At 53.5% G+C, this 20,994-nt stretch overlaps 2 protein-coding genes across 5 annotated transcripts; one reads left to right on the top strand and one right to left on the bottom strand.

The window, feature by feature from the left end:
* Positions 1 to 1,520: 1,520 nt before the first annotated feature.
* Positions 1,521 to 14,616, top strand: TEAD2 (TEA domain transcription factor 2; the record flags this gene model as incomplete). 4 transcript variants are annotated; one of them, XM_079723756.1, is made up of 12 exons in its annotated part: positions 1,521 to 1,752; positions 2,147 to 2,211; positions 2,677 to 2,739; positions 3,878 to 3,889; positions 4,116 to 4,223; positions 4,319 to 4,377; positions 7,507 to 7,571; positions 8,625 to 8,773; positions 11,178 to 11,351; positions 12,999 to 13,160; positions 13,809 to 13,961; positions 14,503 to 14,616. In XM_079723756.1, the coding sequence occupies 12 exons, from the start codon at positions 1,521 to 1,523 to the stop codon at positions 14,614 to 14,616; spliced, it is 1,356 nt and encodes a 451-aa protein (XP_079579882.1). The 4 variants fall into 4 exon arrangements, with proteins under 4 accessions (XP_079579882.1, XP_079579885.1, XP_079579884.1 ...); XM_079723759.1 differs by lacking the exon at positions 3,878 to 3,889 and having other exon boundaries at positions 1,521 to 1,647; XM_079723758.1 differs by lacking the exon at positions 3,878 to 3,889.
* A 978-nt stretch (positions 14,617 to 15,594) lies between these two features.
* CD37 (CD37 molecule) lies at positions 15,595 to 20,213 on the bottom strand (the record flags this gene model as incomplete). Its single annotated transcript, XM_079723689.1, has 8 exons — positions 20,139 to 20,213; positions 19,960 to 20,032; positions 18,912 to 19,036; positions 18,715 to 18,789; positions 18,056 to 18,160; positions 17,166 to 17,402; positions 16,735 to 16,818; positions 15,595 to 15,672 (listed from the first exon to the last, which is right to left on the bottom strand). Exons 1-8 carry the CDS (start codon positions 20,205 to 20,207, stop codon positions 15,595 to 15,597), a joined length of 846 nt encoding a protein of 281 aa, XP_079579815.1. The 5' UTR covers positions 20,208 to 20,213.
* Positions 20,214 to 20,994: the final 781 nt, after the last annotated feature.

Below are 20,994 nucleotides of genomic sequence, written 5' to 3'. Positions count from 1 at the left end.
GCGAATTTGCGCTCGTGACTGAGTCTAAGTGTGGAGTTGGAACTTTCGCCAGAGTTGGGGTGTGTCTGTTGATGGGTCTGAGTTTGGGAGTGTGCGCCTGGGAGTCGGTGAGGATGGGGGACTGTGGGGGGAATGTCTGTGGAGGTATCGGTTTCAAGTGAGAAAGGGCCCCATGCTTGTTTCTGATCGAACTGGTTTGTGTGTGTCATTTGTGGGCGCCTGGTCCTCCTCATGGAGAAAGGAGGCCTCCTGGGTGGCAGAAGGGGGGGCTACGGTGCTTTCTGGATCTTCAGTCTTGTCTCTTTGGAGGTTTGGGGCCTGGGGCAGGAAATTAGTGGGGACCTTTCTGACTCAGCTCCTCCGTCCCTTTGTCTGGCCACATGGGGGAGAGCTGGGCTGGGATTTTGGCCTACGGGGGTCCTGAATGCCTCAGCGCCACTGGGCTCGGCCAGGGGTCTTTGTCTGGGCCGGAGCTCCGGGGTCCGAGGAAGGAGGGGGTTGGGGGCCTGGACTCTGGGGTCCTGGGAAAGCTGTGGAAGACGTGGAGCCGCCAGGGAGGCGGGATCTGACTGTATTGGAAAAAGTTTTCCCCTGTTCCCGGCCTCCGGAAAGTCACTGGGAACTTGAGTTGGATCGGAGCCCATGCCGCGGGGCCGGGGGTGGGGGGGGGGAGGAAGGGGAGGGAAGGGGCGGGGCCGGGGGCCAGAGAGGAGGCGCCCTCACTGGCCAGCCCCTCCCCTAATGGGGGTTGTGGGAAACTGGGGGAGGGGACGCCTGGGCCCTTTGTTCTGACTCTCCTGATGGCAGGGAGCCCCTGCCCCCCAGTCTGTGGTTCTGTAGGTCTTTCCTGGTCTTGGCTTGAGTTTGTACCCTGAGTCTCTGTCCCCTTCCCTCTGGGTCTCTGTCCCCCGACACTGGGTCTCTGTTCCCTCTGTCTGGGACTCTGTCCTTCTCTCTCTCTAAGTCTCTGTCCCCCTCTCTCTGGATCTCCCCTCAGCCTTACTAGGGCCTGTGCCCCTCCTTCTTTTCTAGCAGCTGCTGCTCACATCCTGGCACCTGTTCTCGGGGTGGGACTGAGAAGATCTCACCCATGTCCCCCTTCCCTGCAACTAGGCTCTGACTCCTGTCTTCTTTAAACCAGTAATCCACACCCAAATTTTCAGCCCTCCTGGACCCTAGTCATTACTCTGGGGTCTTCCAGACTTCATCACAATCCAGGCTCCCCTGAGAACACAGAGGAGAACGCTCTCACCCTAAGCTTCCCCAGAAATCCAGCCCCTTTCTCCTCCAGGACCCAGGAGTCCAGGCCCCCAGTCTCCTGCTTCCCTCAGATCCAGGAGTTCGGCCTCCAGCCCCCTCCTTTCTCAGACCCAGGGGTCCAGATCCCCGAACCTCTTCTCCCTCAGATCCAAGGGTCTGGGTGCCCCCCCAGCCGTCTGGACTTCTAGCCCACCCTGCTCGGAGGTCCCTCTGGGTGGGTCAGGGGAACGTTGCTGAGCTCTGTGTTCCTCCAGGCCCAGATGGGGGAACCCCGGGCTGGGGCCCCCCTGGACGATGGCAGCGGCTGGACAGGAAGTGAGGAAGGAAGCGAGGAGGGCACTGGCGGCAGTGAGGGGGCGGGGGGAGACGGGGGCCCAGACGCAGAGGGTGTCTGGAGTCCAGACATCGAACAGAGCTTCCAGGAGGCCCTGGCCATCTACCCACCCTGTGGCCGGCGGAAAATCATCCTGTCCGATGAAGGCAAGATGTATGGTGAGTCCAGCCCGCTCTTTTGCCTTAGCCCCCACTGGTTAATAAAAATATTAAGCAACACTGATGGAGCTCTAAGCACAGTTCACATAAAAGCACATTGTATCCTCCGAATGACTCAGGTAGGAGTTAGCATCACCATTTGCACAAATGAGGAAACCAAGGCCCAGCAAGGCTAAATTATTTGTCTGAGGCCACAAAGAACCAGTGTGTGGAGGAACTGGGATTTGAACCCAGGCAGACTGGCTCCAAAGCCTGCAGTCATAACTCCTCTCCCTTATAGCCCCCGGCTTGCTGTGGACCTCTGGGAAATGTTGCTTCTCTCTCCTTCCCTGGTGTCCTCTCTGTTGGGAAGTTCTGCTGAAGGTCTAACTCTGTTCCATCTTTGACTTTTCAGGTCGGAATGAACTGATTGCCCGCTACATCAAGCTGAGAACAGGGAAGACTCGAACTCGCAAACAGGTCTCAGGACTGCCTTGTGGGCTTCTGTTTGGAGTGGGCTTGTCTTGTCAGGGTCAGCCTACCAGCAGATTCACATTAGGGGAGAAGCTTGTTCATGTGTTTTTGTCTTTCCTTTTGGCCCCTAATAGGCACTCTTAACTGTGCCTATTTTGGTGTAGTTCTCTTAGCAGCTGCATGAGAACTAGAGGGTAAGACGGACCAGAAGAGCCAAAGAGAAAAGGATGGGGAAGAGAAATAAGACCCGGATTTGCTGGCTCTCAGGATGATCAGTAGTGTTAGTGAGAAAAGAATAGCCTTTATGGACACATCTGTGTCCTTACGCTCCAAGACAGCTGGCACTTTCTATGTATTTGTCATCTTTCGTGTTTCAGCAGCTCCATGGGGCACCTGGAGGGAGGGAAGGGGTACGGGACGCAAGGGGTGAGTGGCTGTGGCCTGAATCTGCTTCTTTGTCACTCCCTTCAGGTATCTAGTCATATCCAGGTTTTGGCCCGAAGGAAATCGAGGGAAATCCAGTCCAAGCTCAAGGTAGAGGTCAAAGGACTGTGGCAGACACCCTGAGATAGAGGCAGAGACCTTGAGAGGGGGGATAGAGACCCAGAGAGAGGAGGACAGGGACCCAGAGAGAGGGGGACAGAGACCTGGGTGGAGGGGATAGAGACCCAGAGAGAGAGGGCAACAGAGGTCCAGAGAAAGAGGGAGAGACCCAGGGTGGGGGACAGAGACCCAGAGATGGGGACAGAGTCACACAGAGAGGTAGACAGATGGGGGGAGCAGAGACCCAAGGTGGGGGTTAGTGGCCCAGCAAGGGGGTGAATAGAGACCCTGGGTAGAAAGAGTGTCATAGAGAGAGGGGAACCGAGATTTAGCTTAGGACAGGCAAGAAGGATGGGGCGTTGGGCCTGTCCTCTGACTACCGCTGTCTTCACCCTCCCTCTCCTCTCCTCCCCTCCCCTCCCCTCCCCTCACTGCCTTCTCCCTCTTATGCTGTGAGGATCTCCTCTTTGTCTCCTTCTGGTTCATCTTTCCGTGTTGCCTGCCTGCATGTTCTGTGCCCAGAAATCTTCATTTCCTTTTGGAGATGTTCACATCCCTTTTCTTTTTTGCATCCTCTGGATTTCCTGTTCCGTCTTGGCCTGAGACCTTCATTTTCTACTCCTCTGAATATGGGGTCTTTTCTGCCTCTTCCTTAGGATTTGAGGACCACTACTTCCTGTTCTTTTTGTGCCCAGAAGCCTCCCCATCCTTTTTCTTTAAGTCTGAAAACCTTCACTCCCAATCTTTGGTCTTTTGTGGACCTCACTGTCCCCCTCCGTCCTGTCTGGGCTGGGAAACCTTCACCGTCTCTTCTCTCTGGGTCTAAAAGTCTCATTTCCTGTTGCCTGTGTATTCGGAAGCCTCCACTTCCGGCTCTTTCTGAACCTAGAAACCCTCATTGCTGTCTTTTATTCTGGGCATGGGAACCCCTTTCCTCCTCTAGGCCTGGCTTTCTCTACTTTCTGTTCTATATTCATCCCTTGCTCCCCCTTCCTTCCATCGCTCAGCTCAGGGTGGCTGGACTGTAGGGGTCGGGAGGGCAGGAAGGTGGAGTGGGGCAGTCCCGGCCTCATTTCCTAAGTCGTGTTTTCTTTCTTCCTTTGGCACCGTCCCCCGCCCCCATGGGCAGGCCCTGAATGTGGTAAGTCCCCTTGTCCATCCTCCCACCCTCTCCCTTTCCCAGACATTCCTGAGGAGGCCAGGAGGGGCAGGGGGCTGTAGTGAGAGGGATTTGGACCCTCACCCAACCCTTCGCCCTGGCTCCCCAACTCTGCATCTCCGCGGGCTTGCCCTGCCATTCCATTGTCCCACCCTTCCTGTGTCGACTGGGACTTCCCACTAACAGGGACCTCCAACTTTTCCTCCAGGACCAGGTTTCCAAGGACAAGGCTTTCCAGACAATGGCCACCATGTCCTCAGCCCAGCTCATCTCAGCACCTTCCCTGCAGGCCAAACTTGGTCCCGCCGGTCCACAGGTGGCCTGGGTTGGGGATTGTGGGGTTCAGGGCTGGAGCGGTGGGGTTGCAGTTTCAACAGGAAATTGATTGAGCCCCCTTCTTTGTCTCTTCAGACCCCAGAGCTTTTCCAGTTTTGGTCGGGGGGTTCTGGGCCCCCCTGGAATGTTCCAGAGTAAGTACTTCCTGTTCTGGCTCAGCACCTGCTCCCCTCCCCCCACCTCCAGCCCTTTCTCACCCCATCTTCCAGCTCCGAACTCTCTTGTGAACATAGATTCTGCAGTCAGGCTATCTGCATTTGAATCCCAGGGAGGACGCTGGGGCAGTGGTCTGGAGAAGAAGACTAGGTCTGAGCTGGGACAGTGAGGAGGGGATGGGGAAGAGAGTAGAAGGAGGGATGGGGAAGAGGAGAAGCTGGGATAGTGAGGAGGGGATGGGGAAGAGAGGAGAAGGGCCTGATGGACTGAGAAGGAGGGACGAGGCAAGGAGAGTGCTTGGGGTCTGGCTGGTGACTGGGGTTGGTGGGACCATCCAGAAATGTGCAACCTGGGGGAGGAGTGGGTTTGAGGAGGAAATAAGCTCAGCATGGGATTGATGTGATGAATGTGAGGGGCCTGTAGGATGCCCATGGGGATAATGACCTCCCAGTGAGATTGTCTGGGCCCCAGAGGCTCATGGGAAAGGCTTGTTCTCATCCCATAAAGGTGGTTCTTGGGCCTGAGGGTAGAGCAGGACTCTTTATCTTCTCGCAGAGTCGGAAGGAAGGAAGAAAATGGGCCCCTTTTCAGCTCTGAGAGAGCCCTGAGGGTGACAGGATATGTTTGAAGCCTAGAAGATAGAAAGGGCCCCAGAGGCTCATGGGAAATGGAGTTTTCAGCCCATGGAGGTGGAAGTGGATCCAGGCTGGGAGAGAAAAAAGTTTGCTGGGGAGGTGCTGCTGGATGGGGACACGGGAAAGGGTCAGAACAAGTCCCTGGGGGCTGAAGGAACTACAGGTTTGCAGGGGAGAGGGTTGGGCTGGAAGAAGGGGTGGTTCAGCAAGCATCGCACTGGGCATCGGGGTCCCACCTTTTATGGAGCTGATAGTCAAATGGGGCAACGAATGTTAATTAAATCATCACCTAAATAAACACAAAATTGAAGTGTGTGCCGTGGTGTGGAGAATCAAAACAGGTTCTTGGGTGACGGAGAGAGTTCTGGGGTTTTTTCTGAGGAGGTAGCACTGAAGGCCAAGTAGGACTTAGCAAGGTATATAACAGGGTTGGGAATATTTTAGGTAGAGAAAACAGCATGTGCCAAGGCCCTGAGGTGTGAAAGTTTGGGGAGTTCCAGAAACCGAGAGAAGTATTAAGCCATTGGCTGGTCAGTCAGATGTTTATTGAGCACCTACTAAGTGCCTGGTACTCTTTTTGTACTGGGGACCCAGCATTGAACAAATTAGAATTCCTGCTTTCGTGGAGCTTATATACTTGGAGAGGGGAGGAGACAGACAATAAACATATAGATAAATAAATAAGTATTAATAAGAAAAGAATAAATGTAGGAAATAAAGCAGGGTATATATCCTCTTTTTAGACAGGGGTCATGAGAGGCCTCTCTGAGGAGGTGGCATTTGAGCAGTGGCCCTAATGGGTAAGAGGGTAGGGTATTGGGGTTTAGATTTCAGAACTGGGATGGCAAGTACTAGGTTATGGTTTCTGCGGGTTCAGGTCTAAATGTCCATGGAGTTTGTGTCTTTCTGATCCTGATGTTTTGACACTTGGCCTCTGCCTGCCCTCTGACATCTCAGTCTCCTCACCACTATCTCCTGGGCTACGCATAGGTTACTGGCTTCTAGAGCCTTGTTGTCGGATACTGCAGTCACTAGCCACATGTGGTTATAGAAATTTAAGTTAATTAAAATTAAATAAGAATTCACTTCCTTGGGAATTCCCTAGCGGTAGAGTGGTTAGGACTCGGCGCTTTCACTGCTGTGGACCGGGTTCAACCCCTGGTTGGGAAGATCCCGCAAGCCACTCAGCATGGCCAAAAAAAAGAATTCAGTTCCTCAAATATCCTAGCCACATTCATACTCAGTAGTCACAGGTCATGTGCTCAGTAGCCACATGTGGCCGGTGGCTACTGTATTGGATGGCACAGATATAGAACATTTCCATCATCACAGAAAATTCTATTGGACAGCCCTGCTTTATTTTATTTTTTAAACATTTATTTTATTGAAGTATAGTTGATTTACAATGTGTTAATTTCCACTGTACAGCAAAGTGATTCAGTTATATATAAATACATTCTTCTTCATATTCTTCCCATCATGGTTTATCACAGGATATATTGAATATAGTTCCCTGAGCTATACAGTAGGACCTTGTTTATCCATCCTCTATATAATAGTTTGCATCTGCTAATCCCAAACTCCCAGTCCATCATCCCTCCCCCACCTCTCCCCTTGGCAACCACAAGTCAGTTCTCCATGTCTGTGAGTCTGTTTCTGTTTCGTAGACATGTTCATTTGTGTCATATTTTAGATTCCACACATAAGTGATAACATGCGGTATTTATCTTTCTCTTTCTGACTTACTTCACTTAGTATGATAATCTCTAGTTCCATCCATGTCGCTGCAAATGGCATTATTTCATTCTTTTTTATGGCTGAGTTGTATTCCACTGTGTACATGTACCACATCTTTATCCGTTCATCTGTTGATGGATGCTTAGGTTGCTTCTGTGTTTGGCTGTTGGGAATTGGACAACACTGCTTTAGATTCTGTTGTGCTTCACCCCCACCCTGAACTTTTGCCTGATGTCCCACTGGTCATTTTCTCCCTACCCTCTTTTTTTTTTTTTTTTTTTAACATCTTTATTGCAGTATAATTGCTTTACAATCTCCCTACCCTCTTGAGCCTTCAGCCTCCTCTTTCTCCAAGTTTCCTATTTGTTCTGTTTTCTCCCCACCTCTTGAGACCCCATTTGTGTTCTCTTTCTGCCATTTTGTGAGAGGCACCAAAATATCCTCAAGACCACAGGCTTTGTGGCTGGGACTGATCTGGGTTTGAGCCCAGGCTACGCCATGCCAGCTGTGTGACTTTGGGCGGGTCAGTTGACCCCTGTTTGTCTCAGTTTCCTCCTATGCAAAATGAGAAGAGCAGTAATCACACCTACCTCATATAGGCTGTGAGGCTTCAATGAAATGGTGCCCATAATGTGCTTGCACAGGGTCTGGCTTGTCATGGCCCCTCAGTAAATGTTAGCTGGTACGATTAGCATCTTTCCTTCTTACTGACCCCCAGTTTCCTTTCTCCCTTAGTGTGAAGCCATTCTCGCAGACACCGTTCTCCTTGTCACTGACTCCTCCATCTACTGACCTCCCAGGTAAGAGCCTGTTCTCCACTCTCTCTTGTTTTCCCCTCTCTCTTCTCAGCCCTGACTGCCTTTCCTTCAACCTTCCATTGATCAGGGGATACATTTTTACTGAGATCCAGCTCTCAGGCAGGGCCTGTGGGGGTATGGAAAGATGAGTCACAGAATTTATAGTGGTTAAGAGCCTGGCTTCTGTAGCCAGATCTACTGGGTTTATGGTCTGTCACTTGCTAACCCAAAGGACATCAGGGACATTGATATATTAATCAAGATTCTTTAGCTGCACATGACAGAAACCCAAATCAAGCTAGATGACCAAAAAAAAAGGGGGGGGCGGAATTTATTGGTTCAGGTAACTGTTATTTCAGGAGTTATGCCTTCAGACATGGCTGGATCCAGGGGCTCAAATGGTAGCAATCAGGACTTGCTTGGGTCTGCTTTCCTCTGTGGTGGCTTCATTCCCAGGCAGGCTCTGCCCACCTGGTAGCAAAGATGGCTTCTGGAAGTCCATGCTGATGTGGTCCTAAGAACTCACATTGGTGAAAGAGAGCTCTCAGTTTCCACAGATTCATCAATAGGGAATGCTTTTGGCTGCAAGTTACAGAATATCCAAATTAACAGTGCCTTAAATAGTAAAGGCTTTAATGATTCCAAATAACAAAAAATCTGGAGGTGGGCTGCTCCTGTGCTGGTTCAGCACCTCAGCAATACCAGGACTGGCATCTCTATAGGTCTCTTGGCCTCTGTTTTATTATCCCAAGATGGCTGTTGTGACTCCAGGCAACACATCCCAAGCAGGACTTGGCCAGAGCCAAAAGCTTTCTCCTCCCAAAGTTCTGTCTTTTTCATTCAGGAAGAAACTCCTTCCCAGAAGCCCCCCAGCAGATTTCCCCTAACGTCTCATTGGCCAGGACTGTGTCACATGGCCACCTCTAGCTGCAAGGGAGGCTGGGAAAGTGAGTATTTAGCTTTTTCAGCTTCTAAGTGGAGGCAGGCAAGAGAGAACAGTGCTTGATATATTCAATAAATGTTAGCAATTATTATTGTTTGTTCTTCTCTCTCTAGGGTACGAGCCCCCCCAAGCCCTCTCACCTCCTGCTTTGCCCCCACCTGCCCCATCACCCCCAGCCTGGCAGGCTCGGGCTCTGGGCACTACTCGGTTGCAGCTGGTGGAGTTCTCGGCCTTTGTGGAACCTCCAGATGCAGCTGATTCTGTGAGTGAAATTTTGGGATAGTCACTGGGGGGTTTTGGAATGAAGGGGGTTATAGGAAGGGAAAGCATAAAGCAGGGGTTCTCAAATTTTAGCATGTGTCAGAATAACATGGAGAGCTTGTTAAAACACAGATTGCTAGGCCCACCCTTGGAATTTCTGATTCAGTTGTTCTGGTGTAGGATCTGAGAATTTGCATTTCTAACAAGCTCGCAGGTGATGTTGATGGTGCTGGTCCAGGGACCACACTTTGAGAACTACTAGAATAAAGGAAGTGGAATAAAGTAGAATAAAGGAAGTGGAAGGTCATAGGGTCATAGATTGGAAAGGCCAGAGAAATCATCCAGGACATCGTTCGTTCATTCAGTAAAAATTTTTAAGTGCCTACTGTGTGCCAGGCTTTGGGGTGGATACTGGGAGCCTGGAGAAGAAAATCTGTTTCTAGGTGCCAGCTTTCCTGGCCTAGGATGGAGACAGATGCCATATTAGTCAGAGTGGACTGACTGTTAGAAGAAATAACTCCCAACCCTCAGGGACTGAACAACATAGAAGTTTCTCACTCAGTAACATTTCAGTGTGGCTGGTTGGTAGGAGCCTTCCACACAGTGATTTGGGGAATCCAGGCTTCTTCCATTTTGCGGCTCTGCCATTTTCTAGGGCTTCAGAAGATGCTGCTGAATGCTCTGCATCTGGCTGGCAGGTGGTGGAAGGCAGAGAGTCAAGACTTATGCAGGTTTTATGAATCTGGCTTGGAAGTGGCAACTATCAGGTCTGCTCACATCCCATTAGCCAGAACTTAGTCATGTGGTCACACCTAACTGCAAAGGAGCCTGGGAAATGTAGTTTAGCTGTGTGAAAAGGAACTGGGATTTGTGAACTGCAGCAGTCTCTGCCGTAGTGACCTAAACGCCAGTTGCTGTATATCATGGTCCTGGTAAAACCCAAGTCAGATGAGGTTAAAACCCTCCCATCTCACTTGGAACAAAAGCTAAAGTCCTTTTAGTTGCCTACAAAGCTCTGGTTGATCTGACCCTCATTCCTGTTCTGATCTTACCTCCTGCCCTCTCACCCTTGTTTACTCTGCTCTGCCACACTGACCTCCATGCCCTTTCTCAAACATGCCAGCCCCACTCTTGGTTCAGGGCCGTTGCATCTGGATGTCCTTTCCCCAGATATCCCCATTCTCTCCCTCCATTCATTCAGGCCTTTGCTTGATTGTCTTCTCAGATTGGCTTTCCCAAGTCACTTTATGGAAAATGACAGTCTTGCCCACATTACTATGCTTTATTTTTTCATAGCATATGTCAGTCTCTGAAGGTTATATTATCCATGGAATGATTTTTAAAAATTTCTGTCTCTGCCGGTAGCTCCATGAGGTAAGGGATTTTGCCCTTGTAGCCCTGGGACCCAGAATAGTGCCTGCACACAGTAGGTCTCTCGACAGATGTCTGTTGAATAGTAAGTATGTGCTGTGATAGGGGAAGCTCACATTTCTGTGGGTGTACAGAGGAGTAATTATACCTGGGGAGTGAGTGAAGACTTCCCTGAGATGAATTTTCCATGTGCAGAACTGGATGTTTCAGACACACAGAGAGAAACAGCATGAAGTTTTCAGGGAAACAAATAATTGAATATGGTGGGAGCTGGGGAGGCTGCAGATAGGTGGGTGGGTGCTGGTTCTGGAGGAACTGACATTGCCAAGCTGAGTGAGGGACCCAGACTTTGTTTAGAGGGTAATGGGGAACCATGGAAAAGGTAGGGTATAGAGATGCCATCTGATTGCGATCAAGGGAGGCTTTCAGGAAGAGGCAGATTTGGACGGACTTGGGCCTGGAAAGACAGAAGGAGGAGTTGTATTGGAAGAGAAGAAGGGGCATATTTTCAGGGTCTGGACAGAAGTGATAAGAATAAGAACAGATAGGAAGTCCTGATGTGGGCTCTGTGGATTTCCACCCATCCATCCATCCATCCATGAACACCTATTCAATACAGGGTCAGGTGGAGGGGGTGTGGGCTTTGTCCTAGGGGTACTGGGGAGCCATGGGAGGATTATGAGCAGGGGAGGGCCAGGGTTAGCTCTGTAGCCATGTGAGTGAAGAACTGAAGAGGAGATTGGAGGCTGGGAGGCCAGGGAGAAGGCTGGGGTGAGGGTGGGAGAGGACAGGGCTGTGGGGATGGAGAGCAGGGGACAGGGCAGGGAACTGGACAGTAAGGACAGGGCTTGGGGCCTGAGATACTGTGGGAGTAAAGGGGCAGCAGGGAGTGGGGACAGTGCCTGAGAGCTGGGCCCAGTGGAACAGCAAGCAGGAGCTGTGGCGATGGTGACGGGGTGTGGGATGGGCTTGGGCAGTGAGGGCTGGGGGTCCAGCCCATCTCCCACTCCTCACCCGTGGCTATCCCTCCTCAGTACCAGAGGCACCTGTTTGTACACATCAGCCAGCACTGCCCCAGCCCCGGAGCGCCCCCCCTTGAGAGTGTGGACGTTCGGCAGATCTATGACAAATTCCCTGAGAAAAAGGGTGGTCTGCGGGAGCTGTATGATCGTGGGCCCCCCCACGCCTTCTTCCTGGTCAAGTTCTGGGTGAGTTCCACCACCAAAAACAAAAGTGCTCACAAGTCACGTGGCCTCCTAGCTAAGGCCACTGGCTCTAACGGAGAGTCTCAGGACTTACCAGGTCAGCCTGGGCCTTACCAGTCCTCATGGCTCAGAGTGTCAGCCCCCTCAGCAGCAAGGAACACCAAGGAGTTTTGGATGGGACCAGTGCAGGTATGGAAACCTCCAGCCTCCCCAGGTCCCACTAGACTTTGCCACACCCAGTCACGCAACTGATATGGCCCTGGGGATTTGCTTGTGACATTTCAGACTTCCCTATGTCCCACCTGACCACACCAAACCTTGTTGCTAAGGAATGGCTCCTTCCCCTTAGCAAATGAATCCTGGAGTGTTTGGTCTCTAAAGAGGGGACGAGGCTTTACTGGGTTTCACCAGACCCTGTTGCTAAGAATGTCTGGCCTTGAGGAAGGGACTGAAGGAGCTGGGGAGTGGCTTTGTAAAGTCCTGTACTTATTTAGCAATCATTTATTGAGCACTTAATGTATATAAGCCCTAAGCCAGGTATGTAATTGTGAATAAGAGGGTTTCTTAGGCTTATTTGGTGTGGTGTCCAGTACAATGACTGACGCTATAGGGGTTCAATCAATATTGTGAATGTTTAGGTGGTGCTAACTCTTGTGGTAACCAGGGCTGTGGAGGGATATACATAGTCTCCGAGAAGGAAAGCCCGTAGCTTCCATGGTTATGAAGCATTCTGGTGTGTGATGTGGAGGCCTGAGACGGCTCTGAGAATGTGCTGCTGAAGTTTTAGGCATTGTTAGGGCTTAAGACAGGCCTCACAAGGTCCCAGGTCTGGAGAGCAACCCTTCAGAAGCCCAGTATGTGAAGGGCTGCAGGGGAGTGGCCGGGAAGGCCTTCTGTTTTCTTTGGCTTCACAAGGCCCTGTTGCCAGGGTGATGGATGGAGTCAGGCCTCTGAGGAGAGGACTAAACCACCCTGGAGAATGACCTGACCAAGTTAGCAACTACAGTTAGGAAAAGGAAGAGAGGTGCCTCCTGGGAAGGTGACCAAGGGGCTCAGACCAAAGGTGTGATGGGGTCTTAGGCTTCATTAGGCTCCACTTGGCCTAATGGAGTGTCTGCCAATTGGCCACTGGGGTCATGAAGGGATCTGACACCTGAGAATTGGCTGAAAGGGCCTGGGAGAGTTTTCTAGAGAGGAGTCAGGCTTCCCCAGACCTCACCATGCCCCGTTGCTAGGGAATAGCCACTTGTCTTAGCAACCAGGGTCAGGAAGGGCCCTGAGGGAGAGCCTCTGGTTGCTAGGGAATAGCTGCCTCCTTAGTAACCAGGCCCTTGTAAGGGGCTGAACTCCTGAGTTGGGGGTTTCAGGAGAAAAAGTTGAGAAGGGCCTCCTTGGTGGGGAAATTACTGAGGAGAGAGGGCCAGGACCATGGGGGACCCAGACATCTTTAACACTGATGGAAGGAATGGTGGGTCTTCTCCAGAAACTGGCCCATGGAGAGGTGGGGACTTTAAATGTTGAGGAAGAGAGATGGGCAACTGCAGGGCAATGGGTGACACCAGGCCATGGAGCAGAGTTCCCACTTTAGAAGAGTCCACACTGTTTATAAAGGACACCCCCTCCAACTTACCTGTGCCTCCCCATCCCCAGGCGGACCTGAACTGGGGCCCGAGTGGCGAGGAGGTGGGGGCCGGCGGTAGCAGTGGTGGCTTCTATGGCGTGAGCAGCCAGTACGAGAGCCTGGAGCACATGACCCTCACCTGTTCCTCCAAGGTCTGCTCCTTTGGCAAGCAGGTGGTGGAGAAGGTGGAGGTGAGGCTGGAGGGGTGGAGCTCTGGGCGGGTGAGCGCCCAGCCACCTGCCACTTTGGGGGTGCAGACTAAATGGACTGGGAGCCACGACAGCTCAGGCCTTTGGGGGTCTGCATGGTGGGTGGGGGGTGCACGGGCTTAGAGCTAATCTGGAGTTCCAAAGTGATGTGTAGGGGTCACTTTGAGGGTTTAAAGATACTGTGTGGTACAGAGATTTACAGTCACTAAGATTCACAAGGTTCTTGTGGATTTGGAGGAGTCCGCAGGGCAAGGAGGTTCAAGGGTCCCACTTAGGGGTTGCGGAGGGCTTGAGGGGGTTCTCAAGTTCAGAGGTCAAATAGACTTTGGAGATCTCATGGAGGGTCTTTGGAGGGTTTGAGGGTATCTGAGGGCCTGGAGGGTTTTGAGGGTTCAGAGCACAGCTTTGAGGGGCTGGAGGGGTCCCTAGTTCCAGGCTCAGTGATCCTGAGCTGGGTACCCAAGGGTTCAGGGTCCCATCTTTGGTCACTGTGGATGGGGCAATGGAGGGAAGATGGCATTGGGGAGTGGGTGTGGCATCTGAGAGGTGGCGTGGAGTGGGGTTCAATTCCTGGGGTGACCCCTGTGTCTCTGAGTCACTGTCCTCTCCACTCCCTGTCCCCTGGTTCAGACGGAGCGTGCCCAGCTGGAGGACGGGAGGTTCGTGTACCGCCTGCTGCGCTCACCCATGTGTGAGTACCTGGTGAATTTTCTACACAAGCTGCGGCAGCTGCCCGAGCGCTATATGATGAACAGTGTCCTGGAGAACTTCACCATCCTCCAGGTGATGTGCTGGTGCTGGGCCTGAGCAGGGACCCTGATATGGAGGGGAGTGCCTGCAACAGACCCTCAGCCTAGGGACCCTTTACCTGGGAAACTGACACAGTGGGGACCTCACACTTGACCCTTAGCTTAGGGGACCCGTTTACCCAGGGAACTGTTATGGTGGGGATTCCACAGCATTCTCATAAAAGGGAAATTGACCTGGAGGACACCCCACAGTGGATCTTCAGCCTAGGGGACCCCCTTCACAGGGAACCTAACCTTAGCCCAGGGAACATGATATGGTAGAATATCCTTTAACTTTGGGAAGTATGATGTGGTGGGGACCCCCATGACCCTGTAATGTGATATAGCATCTGATGTGAGGCCCCTCCCTACTGACCCTGAGACCTAGAACCTGGCATGTTGGCGTCCCATCTATCTGGGGGAACATGACATGGTGGGGATCCCTTTCTTGGGTATCCCATGATTCCTCGGGGAGGGCACAGTGTTCCCTGCCCTCCCTTCTAAGCATAAACCCCTTCTCCTGGCCTCCTTGGCAGGTGGTGACAAACAGAGACACCCAGGAACTGCTGCTCTGCACCGCCTATGTCTTCGAGGTCTCCACCAGTGAGCGGGGGGCCCAGCACCACATTTACCGCCTGGTCAGGGACTGAAGGGGGACCCCAGAAGCGGCTCACCCCCGGAATACCCTCCTCCCAGGAAGGACCTCCAGCTTTCCTCACGCTTCTTACTTGCGGGGGTGGGGGTGGGCTGCTCCCTCTTAGGACCTTAAAAGCTCAGTGGTGAGTTGAATGGGCTGGGACTGAGAGGAAAGGATGGATCCTGATATTGGGACCTCACAGGGGTGTCTGAAAGGACAGATCACTCCAGAGCATTTGACACTGGGGACAGGAGTGAGACAACCCCTGGGACAGCACTGGTTTCTGTCTCTGACAGGCATCCTCCCCCTTCTCTGTTTTGGAGGGCCCCAGTTACACATTGGCTTGTCCCTCTGTTTTTCAGCACCCCCCTTCCTCCCAATCTGCCTCTCCTTACCAGCCCCATCCCAGGACCCTGATATTGAATTTTGAAGGTTAACCCTTTCTGTGCAGGAAGAGAGCCAGGTGGGCCCTGGAAATATATTTTTTTTTTTAATATAACAAGAGATATTTATAAGTGGGTGTTAGGGTCGTGACTTTTTCTCAGCTGGGCAAGCAGTGGGGTGAGGCTTTTAAATCTCAATCTCATGTCCTCTTCTAAATGAGCCGTGGGGCTAGACTGTGTTGCCTCCTTCTCCTCCCCTCCCCCCAAAGTGTGTTGGTTTGTGTTTTGACAGAGGATAAAGCTATTTTACCAAAACGCAGGGGATTTATTTGGCGTTTGGGCTAAAAATAATCTAGTGGAAGGTGGTAGGCCGACAGATGAGGCAAAGAAATGAGGTATCTTTAGGGGCAGGAAGCTGGTGGCCGGAAACCCCAGGTCCCACGGGAGAGGTGACAACAGCGGGTCAGGCAGACATCTGGGTTCCCGAGGGGAATGAGGGCTCAATGGCTGGGACCGGCTGGGGATTAAACAAATATTTACAGGCGACAGGGAACTAAATGCCCAGGGCACTTGAGGGGGGCGGGGCGGGGCTTCGGGAAGGTCGGGGCCTAGCGGTACCGAGCGAGCCGATCGTAGACGTGGTCCAGGTTTCTGCACAGGAATATGGAGAGCGTCATGAAGCTGAGCTATAGAGAAAGGAGACGCGGTCAGAGAGGTCGAGGGGGTGCCGGGGAGAGTCGGGGGTCCCCAGGGAAAAAACCTAGGGGGTGGTGGGACCAGGGGAAGAAAATAAGGGCCCGCGAGTTGGGCGGGGCTGCGTCATGGGAGGTGTGGAGAGGGAGTAGGTAGGAGATGGGCGGGACTAGAGGGAGAACTTGTTAAAGACTCAGGGACGGGAGTTTGGAGAATATGGTGGAATTAAGGGTAAAAGGGCTAGAGGTCATTGGGTAGGACACCAAAGGACGGGCCGGGGAGGGGTGGGAGCAGAGTTGAAGCAGGAAGGAATAGGGTGGGGTAGAGGGAGTCCAGCTGCGTCTAGCATAGGTCTAGAGTCTGAGAAGCCGCGTGATCCGGAGAAAGCCCAAAGTCCTTTATTCCGGAGACTCATCTATCTCGCCCTCCGACTCGGCCTCTAATTCCATCTCGGCCTCCATCTCCGCACCTGCACTCCCGGTCTCAGGTTGTTCCTCGTCTTGATCCCAAATAGGCCAGGGCCCCAGAGCCATGGGCAGTTTACCCTGCGGGGCCTTGTCCCCCCAGTTAGGGCAGGCACCCGCCATGCCCCAGCCAACCCACAGATTGCCGCTACGCCCGCTGCTGGTCAGCACACCATAGCGCCCGCCGCTGCCATCGGTGCTCGGGCCGGGCCCGGGGTTCGAACAGTAGGCATCCGGCACCTGCGGCTGGCGTTCCTGGTGGAGCATGCTGCGTGGTAGTAGTAGGCTCAGCCCCACCACACTCACCTGAGGCGAAAGGGGAGGGATATTGCGGCCAATAGCAGGAGGCTGATATGCCAAGGAGGACCAATGGGAGCCTCGCGAGGAAGGGCGGGAACGCCTGCTCCCTCCGCGCAACCAATCAGAGCTCAAGAGGCTAGGTCTCCTCCCTCGTCCCAGGTGGAGCCTCAGGAGGGCCTGGATTAGCTGACGCTGTACCACGCATGAGCCTTTCCCTGAGAGAATGGTTGGACGCGCAATTTGGGGCGGGGCCATCTAGACCAATGGTGAGTGGGGGCGGGACCAGATTACCTCAAGTAGACCCACGCCGAGACAAATGCCCACTATGGAGATGAGATTGTTGTGCAACCACTTCTGGAGGCTCCGTGCGCAGCCCTGGGGATATAGGGGAGAGGCTACAGGTAGGGTTCTTTTGGGGATTCACCCTCAAGCCCGGGCCCACTGTTCTCCTCCGCCCAGCCCTAACCCTTCTTTCAGGTACCGCCCCCCTTCCCTAGTTACCAGGGTTCTCTAGTCTCTCCGCTTCGGCCGGTCCAAGCCTTCCCCCTCCCCAGGCATCAGCGTTCCAGATCCTGCCCTTTCGCCTAGGCCTTTTCTTTAGGCCCCGCCCTTCAAAAGACCCCGCCCCTTGTAGGAGCTCTGCTCCTCTTGTAGTACCTCCCTCTCTCGTAGCTCCACCCTGTCAGGCCCCTCCTACGTCCTGCGCTCCAAATCCTCCCCACCTCGCGGTAGATGTAGCTGTTCGCGGGGACCAAGCAAATGTCTGCATAGTGTCGGGGCCGCGCCACTTGTCCGAGCCGGCTGAACTGAGGGAAGGAGATCTTATCGAAGATTGCGGAGTCGTTGGTCGCCGATGAGTTATAGCAGGAGCAGGGCACGCGGTGCCCTCTCGATTCGTTGCTCCTCAGGCTGGGGGTATGGAACCAGTCCTGAGGAGAGTTCCAGCCACAGCAGCGCAGCTAGGAGAGGGACAAGAGTCAGAGGAACAGGGGCTGGAGGGATGCAAGATGCTTTGGGGGATCAAGGGACTGGGTGATGGGTATGAGGTCATACTGGGGAGTAGAGGGCTAAGTGGTGGGTGCAGGGTGGGGGGCTGTGAGCTGTGGGGTCATGGCAGGGCCAAGGGACATTAGGGGAACATGAGGTTGGGAGAGACAAGTCACGGGGTTAGGGGTCATGGGGCTGGGGGGAGAAGCTGCAGAATCGTGCTGCGGACTGAAGAGTGGATAGGCAGTACAATTCAGCCTCTGGGAGGGGACAAATGGATGGGAGGGCGGGGTCATGTGAGTGATCAGGGAATGGAGTCTCACTTGGGCCGGGTCCCTTGGGAACCAGAGTCACTACTGGGCAGGGAGTGGGGTCACGCTAGGGCCTTGGGGCTGAGGGTGGAGTCTTGTCGAGGCGGGCGGCGGGGCCACTGCAGGAGCTGGGAGCTGGGGGACTGGGCCACGTCGCCACGGCTGGAGGTGGAGTAGGTGAGTAGGGTTACATTAGGGTCCTAGAGCTGGGGGCTCGGGCCGCGTCGGGGCCGTCCCTTCCAGGCAGTGGGCGGAGCCACGTCAGAGTCCCAGAGCTAGAGGGAGGGATCCTGGTGGGTGGGGGCCTCACGCACCTGAAACTGCACGTAGTCCCAGCTCTCCTCCGCAGCCGTCTCCTCCGGGTGGGCGCGGTAGGTTTGGATCGTCTTCAGCACGACGTCCTCCACTTTCCGCTCCAGCTGATAGGCCGAGAGTGAGGATGAACCACCACCTGCCTCCCCACCGCCATCTGCCCCAACCCACTCCAGCCACTTCGTGGCTGTCTCAGCCTCAGGTAGTCCCTGAGCATCTTCAGGTCGGCCTCGGTTTTTCGCTGAATGGCTAGCTATGTCTCCATCCCTCAAAATCTCTCTCTCTCTGCCTGTTTCAATCGTCTGTCTTTCCGTTTCTCCACTATCTCCCATGATCTCATTCGGTTTCTGTCTCTTTCTGGGAGCCTTCTGTTTCTCCGAGGTTTGTTTGTTTGTTTGTTTTCCTACTTCCCTTTGGATTTCTGTCTCTCTTCCTCTGTCCCTGTCGGTGAGTCTTTCTCTGGCCCTCCCTATCTCTAGCTCCTTCTCTGTGTCTCTCTGCCAGTCTCTGCATCTGTCTCTGTCTTTCCGTGTCTCTGTTTCTTTCTGTCTTCTCTATCTCTGTTATTTCTCTTTGTCTATGTCAGCCCCTGTCTGCCTTTGTTTCCGTCTCTTTCCACCACCCACTAGCTGGGGTTGGGGGGAGGAGAAGGGGAACTCACCTGGACCTTCTGAGTGGAGATGAGGATTCCCAGGGTGATCTGTGTGGCAAACAGGAGCAGCAGTGTCCCAAAATACTGGGGAGGGGCAGAGTGGAGAGGTCAGGCTGAATCCCTCCGCGGGATGAAGGAGCTGCCAGGGCTCTATTTGAGGGCAAGATGTGAATGAGCCTAGGGATGGAGCGGGGAGGGGCACTCACCAGGCCCAGGAGGCAGCGGAACTCCTTCAGGGCCCCCACACAGCCCAGGAGGGCAAGGCCCATGGTGAGGATTCCTGAGATGGCCAGGGCCTTGGACCAGATCTGCAAGGGCATGAAGGACAAGCCTGGGGGAGGTGAGAGGCAGTGATGTTTGGTTCCGTGTGCACAGCTCCAGGCAGCCCCATTCCACACCCACACGCCACCCAAGCGGGGAACAGTAACCTGGGGGACCTCTTCCTGGGCCCCTGGCATCCTTTTCTCTGGGTCTCTGTCCCTGTCCCACCCTGAATCTCTCTATTTCCTTCTGGGATTCTCTCCACCTCTCTCTGTGGGTCTCTGTCCCTCTCTCTCTTTGGATCTCTGTTCCCTTCTTTCTAGATCTCTGTCCCTCTTTCTTCCCGGTCTCTGTCTTTCCCTCTTGTTCTCAGTCTCTCTTTCCTCTGTCAGCTCCTACCCACCCCCAATAGTTTCAGCCCCATCACTTGTTCTGTGACATTGGATCAGCCATCTAGACCTCCCTGAGACCTAGGGAATAATGCTATCTAGTTCCTAGAGTTGTTTTGAGCAACACATGGGAGGCATGTGTTCAACTGGTCCTCTACACAGGGCAAACATTTATTATATATGAGCCATTAGGATTTTGACTATTACCCCATTGTTATTGTCCTACAATTATTATTAGTGTTCATCTGTTCTCCTACTTCCTTGCTGTGTGACATCCAGTAAGTGACTTCCCCTCTCTGAGCCTCAAGAGAGGGAAGATTTATGGGAAAATCTGATGAGCCTCTGCCCAAGATCTGACACCTAGGAAGTGCCTGAGAAATGGCCATTATTATTACTGGTATGCACAACTCATTTGCCAGAGGAAGAAGCTGAGGCTCGGAGAGTTATGGCAGTAGCAAGTGGTGGAGCGGAGCCTGAGATCAGAACAGGGAGTTGGGCACCATGGGCCTCCCTGGGACGAGGGAGACCACAGGAGGTCCTTGGAAGGGAGCCCAGTTCACGCCTGCTCCAGGAAGGCCCACCCGGACTGGCCCAGCTCCCTTACCCACAAAGGACATGAAGCTGGTCTTGTCGATGAGTATCCAGATGCCAAAGCAGAAAATAAGGCTGCCTAGGACCTGGGGAGAGGAGAGGAGAGCATGGCCGGTGGGCAAAGGGGGATTTGAGATTGGGCAGCTGCGGCAGCGGCTGGGGCCTGGGCTGGGGAGCCGGGAGGCAACTCACGAAGAAGAAGAGGTTGAAAACGAAGAGGAGGTACTTGATGAGGCTGAGGCAGCTGTCCTGGGCTGACATCTTCTCCTAGAGGTGTGAGAGAACAGTGGGAGGGACAGGACAGAAGGGGTGGTGGAAGTAGGGGGACGCAGGCAGAAAGAAAGACCATGAGAGAGAGATAGGAAGAGGCCGAGAGAGAAGAGAAAGGAAGAACTCAGAGAAAGAGGAAGTTCCAGGGGCAGAGCCCCACCCTCTCCCTGTACATGCGAGGTGACTTTCTTCTGTGTCTCTGTCCGCATCTCCCTCACCTGCCCTACTGGGATGCACACACCAGTACCTGAGGGGCCTTGGAATTGGTGGACACCCAAGGACACACCAGGCTGTTCTTCCCAGGTCTCCATGGCTCAGGCTGGGGGACGCACAGGGAATCCTGATCTACTTGCACCCACCTACTCTGGGCACCAGGACCCCAGGCCGGCCCTGGACAGCAGCCGACCTCACAGACACTCTGACCTCACCGCCTGCAAAGCTCTGCCATCTCTGCATTCATCTCTGTCCCCGCTTCCCGGCCCTCCCAGTCTCTTGTCCTCCTCTCTCTCGGTCTCCGTTCTTTTCTCTGTGGATCTTTATCCTCTCTTTACCTCTGGGTCTCTGTCCCCTTCCCCCCCCCAGGTCTCTATCCTTTCCCTCTCTGGTTTCTGGCCCCTTACCTGCGTGCCTGTCCTTCTTTCTCTGTTTATCTACCCCCTTCCCCCACCTTCCCGTCATTGCCCCTCTCTCGGAGTCTGCATCCTGTTCTTGGCAACAAGTGTAGACCAAGGGTCCTCCCACGTGCTGGGCCAGGGGCTGGGCACCTGGGGGAAGTGAA

The sequence above is a fragment of the Hyperoodon ampullatus genome (assembly GCF_949752795.1).
Source record: "Hyperoodon ampullatus genome assembly, chromosome: 18".
In the NCBI taxonomy this organism is placed as follows: domain Eukaryota; kingdom Metazoa; phylum Chordata; class Mammalia; order Artiodactyla; family Ziphiidae; genus Hyperoodon; species Hyperoodon ampullatus.
This window is presented reverse-complemented; position numbering and strand designations above follow the sequence as displayed.